Source organism: Peromyscus maniculatus, chromosome 23 (genome assembly GCF_049852395.1).
Source record: "Peromyscus maniculatus bairdii isolate BWxNUB_F1_BW_parent chromosome 23, HU_Pman_BW_mat_3.1, whole genome shotgun sequence".
NCBI lineage: Eukaryota > Metazoa > Chordata > Mammalia > Rodentia > Cricetidae > Peromyscus > Peromyscus maniculatus.
In genome coordinates this window covers 15,673,194-15,685,718 of record NC_134874.1, presented here as the reverse complement: position 1 = coordinate 15,685,718, position 12,525 = coordinate 15,673,194, and the positions used below count along the sequence as shown (strand labels likewise).

Below are 12,525 nucleotides of genomic sequence, written 5' to 3'. Positions count from 1 at the left end.
GGGAGTGCTTGGCTGAGATTGATTCCTCTCTGGGGACAAGTTTGGGAGGAGGACAGCATGAGGGAGAGCCTGCGAGACCTGCCGAGTCTCCTTGTGAGAGAGGCACCCACCCTTCTTCCATCTTAGAGGCATAGTTCAGTCCGTTGACTTGGAGGGACCGCCGGAACCAGGGTGCACCTGGGTGTTGGTGAAATGATTAAGGCCGCTCCGCGTAGTTAAAAGGAACGTTTACAAATGTGGCACAACTTACAAATGAAGGGATGGATAGGTAGGTCACAGGGGGAAGGTGTATCTCAGTTCTCTGGAGCTCTGCTCGGCTCAGGGTCCTCCCTTGGCCCCGCCTTGTAGGCGTGACAGTTACAGCAGCCTCATTGGGGGTTGGAACTTCCAGATCAAAGCTGGAATGGCTGCCCACTACACCTGGGGGACTAGATGCCAGCCCTGTGCTAGTGCCCTGTGGCCTCAAAACAGGGATGTGTGTGGCACAGTCCGGGGGCCAGGAGCCTGGCATGATGTGCCTGTGGTCCCTGGAGGGTCCAGGAGAACCCAGGAGAACGCCGGTCTTCGTCCCTCACTCCTTGTTGCGGCCAGCTCCCTGGGTTGTGGCCACAGTTCTGTCACTCGAAGAGGCCGCAGAGAGCATTGAGGGTGAGGGTCTGGTTTGGGGTGGGGCCCGCTCAGTTTAGCTATAAAGGCAGCTCAGAGCCATTGCCAGGCTTGGCAGGCAGAGGTGTGGGCAGGACAGTGGGGACCTAGGAGTCACGTGAACAGATCTGGTGGGAAGTGTCCTATCTGCCAGGTGTGGGACTTCGGTTTATTGCCCAGTAACATGTTTGCTTGTTAAATATAGCCACGTTGCACACCTTGTGCACACACTGTCCTGCAGAGTGACAGGTCAGAGGTGACCCAGTCGGGTCCCCGTGCTCACTGGATTGCATCATCTGACAGACTTCCAGGACTGTTAAGAATTTCCAACTAGACTGTGGCGGCACGCCTTTAATCCTAGTGCTTGGGAGGCAGAGGCAGGCGGATCTCTGAGTTCGAGGCCAGCCTGGGCTACAGAGTGAGTTCCAGGACAGGCTCCAAAACTACACAGAGAAACCCTGTGTGGAAAAACGAAATAAAGAGATTTTTCCATTCATGTGTTCGTATTTGCTCATGTGGCTCATGCTGAGGTCATCCTGTGTGTAAGGCGGGAGTCAGGGACTCCCTGCCAGGAGTAGTTTTCCATGAAGAAGACAGACTCGCCGGCCTTGGCATTGAGGAAGACATGGTTATAATTACAGACGAGGGAGCCAAGCCCTGGTCGGCTTGGGTCAGAACTTCATGTTGGAGAAGTAGCTGGTTTGGACAGCGTCCACTGGAAACTCGGCCTTTGACCTGGCCCTAGCCAGCGGGGCTTCAGGGAGTCTCGTGTCTCTGTCCCTGTCTGTGTCCCGGCTGTAAGCGTGGTGTGGGCACAGGGAGGGAGCTACATCTGTCTGCTGCTTGGGGGGTTTATTTTCTTTTTGTTTTGTTTTGTTTTGTTTTTCGAGACAGGGTTTCTCTGTGTAGCTCTAGCTGTCCTGGAGCTCACTCTGTAGACCAGGCTGGGCTCAAACTCAGAGATCCGCCTGCCTCTGCCTCCCGAGTGTTGGGATTAAAGGCGTGCGCCACCACCGCCCGACGGGGGTTTATTTTCTAATGGGTCTCTTTTCAGTCAGTGTCCCTTTTGGTGTGGCGTGTGTGCGTGTGTACCTGCGTGTGTGCGTGTGTACCTGCGTGTGTGCGTGCACGCGCACCGATGGAGGCCAGCCATCAGCCCTGGGGTTTGCACTTTCTCCCTCCATATCCTTTGAGACTAGGTCTCATTGAACCTGCGCTCACCCACTGGCTGGCCTGGCCGGCCCGGAGCTCCAGGCTCTGCCAGCTCCTCACCTCAACACTGGAGTCACAGCCTGAGACACACCTCGCTCATCGTGGGCTGGGATCTGACCCCAGTCCTCCGGCTCTTGACCTGTGCACTCTCCCCAGCTGCCCCTCCCCCCTTCGTCTTTATAATAATAATAAAAGGGAGGCCCTTATTTCCCCGGGGGTCTGCCTTCTGTCTGCACTAACCTCAGGGAGGTGGGGCTTTGTTTGTGTTTGTTTTTAAGGTAAGGAAATGACTTGTTTCTCTGTTAAAATGAATCAAGTGATTAAAATAGAAAATTAAAATAGATTAAATTAGAAAGAGTTTGAAAGTGAACTGATTCCACCAGGCCGGGGCGGCCATGTTAACTAACTCTGGGCAGCTGGTCCAGACAGCCTTCCTCAAGCTCAGGGCCAGAAGTAGCCATGCAAATGGGCCCCCGATCAATGTCACGCACCGATCATTTTCCCGTAGGAGGAAAGGGAAGGCGAAGTGAAACTGAGAACATTTACAGAAATGGTCCTTCACCACAGAGAAATGGTTTCCTGAAAAGATTTCTTTATGGTTAAGAAGGAGGGTGGGCCGTGGGAAAAGGTCAAGGGCCCCGGCCACTGCCCGTCCCAGTTGGTGGGACACACGCCGTCGCTGTCAGGAGGACAAGGGTGTGAGCAGATTGGATTCTTGTTAAGCCTGACATTTGCTAAAGTGGACATCCCTCTGTGTTCTCAGATCCGTTACTGGGCCAGGGTGGCCCCGCTGAACTTCCCTGGTCCCTCCCTCCGGCCACGGGCGCCCCCCCGCCCGCCCCCCCCCCCCCCCCCCCCCCCGTCTCTGCCAAAGTTACAAAAGCTAGGAAAAGAAGGTCCGCCCGGCCACGGCACTCCCGACCCTTGTCCTTGCTGCCCTTGTCTCTGGAGGTTGGGGACGTTCTCCGGGTGGCCACTTAGGCCACCAGCCTTGTTCACATAAAAGCCACCAGCTGGCCCAAAGGGTATAAAAAATACAGCCGGTTTAACAGCCCGGCTGCCGTCGTCGGTGGGAGTTGTCTGGCTGCCTTTCTCGGTGGGTGGCTCTGGCGTACGTACGCTCCCATCAGGGTGCCTTGTTTTTAGCACAGGCGTCCCGTGTTTCCTCCCAGGACTCTGTGCTATGTAGGGCGAGCGGTCCTGACTGTACCCTGCGGGAACAAGATATTTTTGTATTTGCATTTCATAGAGAAGCTAAAGTGGTGGGTCTCAGTGTAGCTGCATGGTGGGATCCCCTGAGAGTTTGGGAAAGTGTCTTTGCCTGGGCCCCTCCAGACACGGGCTGGCAGTGGTCGGTGTGGATTTAGGGTGTGTGTAGCTGAACGCATGCTAGGCGGGTGCTCCGCTGCCGAGCTGTGCCCCAGCCCATGGGCTTTCCAACGCCCCCTTTCAGGAGCATTCTGATTGGTAGCCGCTGTTGTGAGCTGCATTTAAGGATGCCAAGGCAAGTACTTGAATGCCACCTCTCCCACGCCCACCTCACGACCCTGAGTCCACTGTGTTGCTTCTGCTGAGAACTTGTAGGGACATTCTGCTTTGGAAACTACCCACAGTGTGTGACCCCATGTGCCCTCAGATAGGCTTAGACTCAAGTGACATTCTTAGAGAGCTCGGCGGGCGCACAAAGCTCTTGAGTACAATGCTCTCTGTCCCCTGACGACGGCTCCCTTTTTCCTACTCCATATTTTGTTACCTTTTGCATTGTTGTTTGATGGTAGCGATGGACCCAGGGCCTTGCCCACAATTAACCAGCAAGCAGATGATTTTTGGTTTGTTTGTAAGGGGGGGGGTGTGTGTGTGCGTACTGGTGGATCAGCAGATTTCACTGGGTGGTCCCTGTGTCCTGGGGTCTCGTGTGCCAAGGACCATCTACTAGCTTGGGTTTTGATGGGACGTGACAGACGGTGAGCAAGAAGAGCCATTTCTTACTGTAGAAAGAGTGCAGCGGCGGTGGATGGCTGTGAGTTTAGGACAGTCGGAAGCTCTGAGCAAGAGCGTGAAGAACAGGCCAGCTCCAGAGTCTGTTCTCAGCCAGCAGGGAAGAGGCAGGAGTGGCCTTACAGAGAGGGTGGAAGACTCGGTTCCGTTGATGTCGCTTTCCTGAGAGTGTTCCTGTTCTCCTGAGTTTTCTCTGCCTACCTTAGGCCTGGAAGAGGGCGGCTTTTCAGCAGATGCTATGGAACAGAGAATTAATTACAGTGTCAGTATTGGCGTGTATAAGCCGCATGACTTGACGAGGGTGGGTCATGGTGTCTCCATCTCTGTACTTGGGAGGCCGAGGCAGGACGATTGTGAGTTGAACATGCCCCTGCCTCTCATAAGGCAGCACTGGGTTGGGGGGAGCAGGAGGGGCCCACAGCAGTTTGTTTGCTTATGACCAAGCTTGATTTTGCTGGAACCATAGATTCAAATGTGTCCCTCATCCCCTCCCCCAGTGGTAGATTCTGGCAAAGTTCTAACACATTACATTCTCACAGCCAGGGTATTGACCCTGGTCCCAACAGGATACAGAATGGAGACGTCTGTCACCAATCAGAGGTTGTCTGCTCATAGCCCTCTGCCTCGTCACAAACCCCATACCTCTCCATTTTGGTATCTGAGACTACTGGATGTGTAGAATCATGGGATACATGGCCCTTCAGGGTTGGATTTTTTCACTCCATGTGATTCCTTGGGTTTATTCGGGTTGTTCCAAGAATGAGTGTGCTCTCCCTTTTCATTGCCGAATAGTATTCCATGGTATGGATGTGTCAGAGCTGACTGCTTCAAGTTTTAGATTATTTTGAACAAATCTGGGAAATTCAAGTGCAGAAGAGTGTGTGTGTGTGTGTGTGTGTGTGTGTGTGTGTGTGTGTGTGTGTGTGTTTATACACCTGAGCTTTTGTTTCTCTGGATGAATGCCCAGAAGTACAGTTTCTGGGTCAAATGGTATTTCCATGTTTAGTTTCATGAGAAGTGCCAGAGTGGATGGACACGGTTTATTTTTGTTGGTTCTTCCCAACAGTTTAACAGTGGAAGGCAAGATTCATGTGGCTTTCAGTCCACGGAGCCCACAGAGAGCTCGGGGTGCCTCTGGGGTAGATGGGGCCCAGGAGCCCTACCTGCCTCCCAGGACCCTCCTTAAAGTACCGTTTTCCCTTGCTGGGGCTCTCCCTGCTTGCTTAAGCAGCAGAGAGAGAGAAAGGTGTCCCCACCACCAGCCTTGGGGTGCTGCGGGCTCTTGTTTTACAGTGTTGAGATGGAGGGGGGGTCAAGTGGCTTTGGGACTGGGGTCCTCTCCGATTTCGGAGGACTGTGGTCGTTAGGGCCTGTGGTCCTAGCTGAACAAGTGCCTCCTGCGTGGGGATCGGGTACCCAACAATCAAGGGCTTTTCCCTTGTTCTGGGGGTTCCCTGTCTCTGCTGTGTGTGCCGTGTGCGAGTGCGCTGTGCAATCCCACCCGGTACCTGGTGGGAGGTGGGGGAGCAGAGGACTATATACAGCATGCGGAGAGGAAGGAAGTCTTCGCAAAAATAGCCTGGGTGGGGTGGCAGACGATTTTCACGGGAAAACCGATGGCTGGGTGGGGTTGATGAGCTGCCGGGAGAGGTGTGGACACCTCGCCTTGGTGAGGGGGTGAACTGAAAATGCAGAGTGAGGCGGCAGTGGGCAGGCTGGGGAGAGGAAGCATGTCCCGAGTGAGGAAATAGGGAAATGGTCTTCGAACAGACTGTGGCCGGGCTTTGTCTTAACCCCTCACAGCCTCCTGCCCCAAGGTCCGCACAGCCAGCTTCCGGTATCTGTCAGCCGGATAGCCGTGAGTCAGTGAGGAGAAGCCTGATGGGCAGGCACAGTTACCCCGTCCCTGTGGGTTGGCTTTGCTGATGGGATGACCCAGGAGCGGGGCTGCGGGGCGTGGGAAACATGGGAGGATCGGTCACTGTAAACACAATTCTCTCTCTGCCCGGCTGGGCTCCTTTGATCCGAGGCCGATGAAGCATACGTTGGCATCCTGCCAGCTTAGACCCCTCCGATAAAAGTGGCCCTGATTTCCTGGACAGTCCTGCCTGCGCCGTCACAGCTGTTGGGTTCCGCCAGCACAGCAGCAGCTGGCCAGAATTCAAGGCAGTGCAGCCACGGACGCCAGAGTCCTGCGCTGAACCGTTGGGAGGGGAAGCAGGCCTTGCCCTTTGACTGGGGGGAGCGCCCACAAGAAGGCGGAGGGGCAGGAGTCTCTGCCCAGCAGGTGGAGCCTTCTGGGAGAGCGGGGCAAGGCGGGGGGAGGGGGGGGAGGATGTGGGAGGGGGTACCTAGCACTTGCCCGTGAACTGAGCTCTGTGGGTCTCACCAGCCTCGTGTGTGTTTCTTGCAGACGCAGACTGTTCAGCTTAACAAAGAGATGACGCTGGCCAGCAACCGGAGCCTGGCAGAGGCTAACCTTTTGTACCAGCCCCAACTGGACGCTCAGAAAGCTCGCCTGACTCAAAAATACCAGGAGCTCCAGGTTCTCTTTGAGGCCTATCAGATAAAGAAGACCAAGCTAGGTAACTCTCCTCAAGCGAGCTTTGACACTAAAGAGTTGCTGGAAGGCTACATAGTTCAAGCGATAACCCTGCCAGGAAAATGACCTGGGAAAACTCGAGGCCACGACAAAGACTCGGCCGTAACAAGCAGTGGTGTGTGTGTGTGTGTGTGTGTGTGTGTGTGTGTGTGTGTAAATCACACTGGTGCTGGGTCAGGGCCGTAACAAGCAGTGGTGTGTGTGTAAATCACACTGGTGCTGGGTCAGGGCCGAGCCACTTTCTAAATTGAAGACTGCACCCGCTCCAGGTAGCGGAGGAGAAAAGGCAGCCTTCTGAGTCCTGGCGGTGGGTCAGAAGCGTGCGGTTCTAGATGGCCAGAGAGCTTATCACTGCAGCGTCGTGCTGAGATGTCATGGCGAGTCTCACCTTTGTGCAGAGACGGAGGGACTGAGTGTGTGCGTGTGTGCGTGCGTGCGTGCGTGCGTGCGTGCGCGCGTGCGTGCTCTAGGAAGGTAGAACCTTGCTGCTTCTACCTCCCAAGTGCTGGAATTGCGGGTGTAAATCAGCAACCTCAGCACTTCTTACAGGTTCATGGGGCTTTAGATTAAGAAACCTTGGGGAGGCCAGGCAGTAGTGTCGCACGCCTTTAATCTCAGCACTTGGGAGGCAGAGGCAGGTGGATCTCTGTGAGTTCGAGACCAGGCTGGTCTACAAAGTGAGTTCCAGGACAGGCACCAAAGCTACACAGACAAACCTGTCTCAAAAAACCAAAAAGAAAAAAAGACCTTGGGGCTAGAGAGAGATGACTCAGTGGTTAAGAACACTGGCTGCTCTTCCAGAGGACCCAGGTTCAATTCCCAGCACCCACATGGCAGCTCACAACTGTCTGTAACTCCAGTTCCAGAGGATCTGACAGCATCACACAGACCTCCATGCAAGCAAAACATCAGTACATATAAAATAAAAATAAACTATTAAAGGGAGGGAGAAGAACTCTTGTAGGAGCCAGGTGTGGTGGCGCACACCTTTAATCTCAGCACTTGGGAGGCAGAGGCAGGTGGATCTCTCTGAGTTCTAGGCCAGCCTGGTCTACAGAATGAGTTCTGGGCCAGTCAGGGCTACATAGCGATACCCTGTCTCAAAAATGAAAACCAAAATCACCTTCTTTTGTGAACTTTAGTGGTGGCTGCTGTTTGTTCTAGTTCCTTCTGTCTCTGTAACATCAGTAAAGTTACCAACACCCACCCAGAACGGAAGGAAAATTGAAAAGACTAGCAATACCCAATGCTGGTTTGGGACGCCATTTTGGAAGAGCCCCGTGGCCCGGCCTTCTGAACACAAAGTATAGCCTGTGACTCAGGGACACTGGGGCACGCGCCCGTGGAAGGGAACGCCATGTCCACGAGGACCAGCACAGACACTGGGTTTTCGGTTGGTTGGTTGGTTTTTGTTTTGGTAGAATCAGTAAGTTGAAGAATAATCTTCAGTGTCCATCTGCAGAGTGCGTGCTGGGGCATGGTGTTGACACAGTGGAGTGGCAGCTTTGAAAAGAAATGAACCTCAGATCCACCTAGTGTCTAGACTGAGCAGGAGGTGATGCTGAGTTGAGGCAGGTAGCCAGAGCACACTCGGGCTGCAGAGCCAGGACAGCCCTGTCTGCTGCAGAGGCCAACCCTGAAAGCGGAAGGGAGAACGGACATGGTGGAGCCTTCGGGGAGGTCTCTTCTGGCCTGACCTGGTGGGGGAAGTACTGGGGTTTTATTCAGATGGTGTGTCTGTTTTTTAAGATTGATCTTTATGTAGGTGTCTGTGTGAATGTATGTTACCTGATGTGGGTGCTAGGAACTGAAGCCAGGTCCTCTGGGGGAGCAGGAAGTGCTCTTAACTCCGCCTTCTCTCCAGCCCCTCCTTCGTTTTCTAATCTAAGACCTAAGGCTTGAGTGTGTGCTAGATTAAGGTATCGGTCAAAAATGGGGCCTGATAGGAGAAAAGGTAGGAAATGCTCCTTTGAATGGTGACAAAGGCCTGCCGCTGTAGGAGGAGGACTTCAAGGTTCAGGCCACCTGGCCAGTTTAGTGAGGTTGTATCTTACCGTATGAGTGGGTGGGATGCAGATGGAGGCCAGTGGCAGACTGCCCGCCTCTGCATGTGAAGCCCTTGTTTAACCCTCAGTGCTGGAGAAAGCCCGGATGATTAGTGTAGTCACACATGGGAAGCAGCCAGCCCCTGGACAGATGCTGGCCTGCGCTCTGAGGTGGGGTGCTGGCCTGCACTCTGAGGTGGGGTGCTGGCCTGCGCTCTGAGGTGGGGTGCTGGCCTGCTCTGCCTCCTGGGACCTGTCCCTTGCAGTCCCCCTGGTGTATTTGAGGCTTTGCTTTCAGACCCTGGAAAGTCTGCTCCTGTTGCCTTTCTAGGTAAAATGACTTTCTTGGTGGTGCACGCCTTTAATCCCAGCACTCTGGAGGCAGGCTGATCTCTGAGTTTTAGGACAGCCAGGGCTACCCAGAGAAACCCCGTCTCAAAAACGAAACACACACACACTTTCTCTAACAAGGAAACTGAAAGCGTCCTCGTGGGATGCCCTGCCTCATGCCGTGGTATTTCTTGCTTTCCCAGATAAACAGTCCAACAGTGCTTCCTTGGAGACCCTGTTAGCACTTCTTCAAGCAGAAGGAGCCAAGATTGAGGAAGACACTGAGGTAAGGCTGGACGACCTTGTGGGACTACCTCGGGCCGCGTTTCTGGGTCACCCTGTCCAGTCAGTGGACCTGTTTCCTTCAGGACACGGGAACCCCACACCTCCTCTGCCGAGAGGTGGCATTTCCCAAGCACACGGGGCTGAGGGCAAGTGGGGACATTGGCTAGAGCACGTGCTAGGCAGGGGTCCAGAGGGCAAGGAGGCAGGCAGTTCAGCGCTGACCCAGAGGAGGGTGTGTGTGATGCCCTGCCAGTCTTGGGTGCCAGTGGCTGAGAGGCGTCTGCTGTGGTCAGTGAGTCAGCTGGTCGCTGCAGCGCCTTCCAGACACGGCTGGCTGAATGCATGGCCAGAGCCCTGTCAGGGAGGAAGTGAATCAGGGCTGGCGCAGGTCGCCCAGGTCAGGCTACGCTGGTCTGACTAACCGTTAGGCTTTGGTGGGCCCTGATAGCCACAGGCAGGGTTCTCTGCTGCTGACCTGTTCGGGGGGGGGGGGGGGGGGTCATTTGGTCAGGTGCAGCCAGGTGGAAACCAGAGGGCAGAGCCTGGGCAGGGACGTCTCTGGAGGAGAGAGCTGTGTGGTGGCTCAGGGCTGTGGCCTTGTACAGCAAGGCCAGCCAGCCCCGCCATCTGTTGTGATTCTGGAGGGTGGCCAACAGCAGGACCACCCCCTCATCCTGCTGTGACTCTGCTTGGTGGTGGCTCCTGCCAGCGTCACCCAGGCCCAGCTCAGAAGACAGGCATTGAGGCGTATTCCCGGATGGGGTGCTGCAGGGAACAGAGGACCCCTTCCCCATTGCCTGGACTGTGAAGGGCGCCTGCTTCCTAACAGTTGGCTGGCCTGTCTTCTAACCAGCTTCCTCCTGCTGCTTATAGAACATGGCCGAGAAGTTTCTGGATGGGGAGCTGCCCCTGGATGCCTTCATCGACGTCTACCAGAGCAAGCGGAAGCTGGCTCACACGCGACGTGTGAAAGTGGAGAAGCTCCAGGAGCTGGTGCTGAAGGGACAGAGACTCCCCCAGGCCGGGGCCCCAGTACCTCCCAGGGTGCCCGAGCCATCAACTGCCACCCCCCTGCCCTACCCGCCTCTGGAGGCCGCCGCCACCGGGCTCCCTTGTGTCATGCCGCGGCGCATCCCCCCGCCTCCACCCCCGGTGCCTGCAGGACACGTAGCCACCCCGTTCACGGCTGCCATGACAGGCTCAGGACAGGCGTCTCCATACCCAGGATTACAGTGCCCGCCTCTGCCCCCCAGGGTGGGCCTCCCCTCTCAGCAAGGATTCTCGGCACAGCTGGTGTCACCGTACCCGCCAGCCCTGCCCCAGAGACCCCCTCCACGGCTGGCTCCACACCAGCCAGGCTTCATCCTCCAGTGAGCTCCGCCAGGGTCTCTTCTTCCTGCAAGACACCCCCATGCCTGCCGTGCCAGGCTCTGCAAACGGAGGCCGCGGAGTCCAGCATCTGGGCCGGTGGCGTGGGTGCCCGGGGCCAGTGTGTCCATCTGACTTTAGAACTGTAGGTCCGTGGTAAGTAATAGAGAAGGAGTTTTGTGGACCAAGGGGGTTCTGTTGGTGCCAGGCCACAGGCCCGTTCATCACATCAGTCTGTGCTCCGGGTGTGATGTCTAAGTATCTAGTGTTGATGGACTTGAGCATTCTCTGATTTGGAATCACGGCCCTCCGGTTGCAGCTTTATTTAATAAGCATGGTTAACGATATCTGTTTCATTTTCAAGTCTTGGCCCGCCAGCCGCTGTGGCGCTGTGAGGCCTGGTTTGCACGGGCCGGCCTGGCCGGGCAGCTGGGCTGTGGTCTGTGCCAGCAGGCCATCAGTCCCTTCTCCCTCCCGCCAGACTGGATGCTCTCCTGGTTCAAGGCCGTGGGCAGGCTTTGCACTTGGCTGCTGTGTGCAGAGGCCAGGAGAGCTGTGGCTCTGGGTGGGAGGCCAGTGTGAGCTGGACTTGGCCCTCCCCTCACACCTCAAGCCTCATGACGGTTTCTGTGAAAAAAATACTCCGTGTTTTTACTACACTTGTAATTTTCCTGTTTTATATTTGGAAAGAAAACTTTTGACACTCTCAAGACCATTCAGGGAAACTTTTTTAAAAAAATGCAGATACTGTTTCGAGCTGGTTCAAAATGCAGATTTATTGAGTGCCGCCGCTTCCTGTCCGGAGAGCCGTGCATGGTCCCGTCGGCCAGTGCCCGCGCTGTGCCTTAGCTTCACTTGGTGCCAGGACTCGGATGCCCGCAGTGTGCCGGCCATGGCTGCCCTGTTGGGCCCCCAGTTAGGCAGGGCCCTGGCGGGTCTCCCTGCTCTGTGATTGGTCAGAGAAGGCCCATCCACCTTCAACCGGGGTACTCCCGGACGGTGTTCTCTGCCATCGCTGAGTGCTGGGGTGTTGGCCGAGGGCGTAGGAGGGGCTTGGGGAAGCCCCCCACACGGGATTGGCAGCAGCGGCTCCTTCCTTTCTGGGATCTCATCTGCGGGTGCCATGTGCAGAGTTCCCAGGCCCAGGTCGGGGAGGGGCAGCACCATCCCTGCTCCCGGAAGAGGGCTGTGTGCCTGTGGGCAGACCTTAGAGCCACCCCTCACCCTGCCAGCTGGCTGCCACCCAAGGTGACAGAGTCAAGGCAGAGCTGGTTAGAGAGCCTGTCCCTGGCAGGGAGGGACACCAGCCTTTGTCCCCAAGTCCTGTCCTCTGATCATGGACTTGGACTCCTCCCCCCCGGAACTGTTCTGTAAAGAGACAAAGCTGTATGCCACCTTGATTCCGGTGCCACCAGGAACGCCCCGGATTCGAGCTCCAGGTGGAGTGGGAAGGGGCTGCCAGGCTGACCTTGCCATCACTGCCCAGGGCCACAGCTGGCACAGGGTTGTAAAGCTGTAGAACTCTTAATAAATTGAGAATTATTCGTTTCAGTTTGTTGCATTTCTTATTTCATTTTTCTTTCAGCCTGCCACTGCTTTACCTGTGGGTGTTTGTGACATGGTTCTAGAATGTCAGTGGTCACAGGTCCAGCAGGGGCAGAGAATGTTGTTGGGGTTAGAAACAAAAGCCTGACGGCTAGGCAGAGGCAGGAGGATTGCTGAGTTCAAGGCCAGCCTGCTCTACATAATCAAGTTCCAGGCCAGCAAGGGCTACACAGACCCATTTCAAAAAAATAAAGCTGTGGTGTGTTCTGGATCCCTGGCCCTAGCCATAGGGCTTTTTGGTTGTTTTTCTGACTCGCTCTGTAGCCCAGGCTGGCCTTGAACTCCGAGATCCGCCTGCCTCTGCCTTCTGAGTGCTGGATTAAAGTGTGCGCCACCATGCCTGGCTAGGCTCTTGTATTTTATATGTAGCAGTAACAGAAAATGCTGCTGACCCAGGACTGTTGGGATTGCAGCTGGGGCGGTGTGCTGAGGGCG

At 55.6% G+C, this 12,525-nt stretch overlaps 1 protein-coding gene across 2 annotated transcripts in view; it reads left to right on the top strand.

Annotated features, from left to right (window-relative positions):
- Positions 1–12,036, top strand: part of Vps37b (VPS37B subunit of ESCRT-I) — a 29,451-nt gene extending 17,415 nt beyond the window's left edge. For both annotated transcript variants that reach the window (XM_076560515.1, XM_076560516.1), the window contains exons 2-4: positions 6,269–6,440; positions 9,036–9,118; positions 9,991–12,036. In XM_076560515.1, coding sequence (XP_076416630.1) covers positions 6,269–6,440; positions 9,036–9,118; positions 9,991–10,491 — 756 coding nt within the window. In that variant the 3' untranslated portion in view covers positions 10,492–12,036. The remainder of the gene's footprint in view (positions 1–6,268; positions 6,441–9,035; positions 9,119–9,990) is intronic.
- Positions 12,037–12,525: the final 489 nt, after the last annotated feature.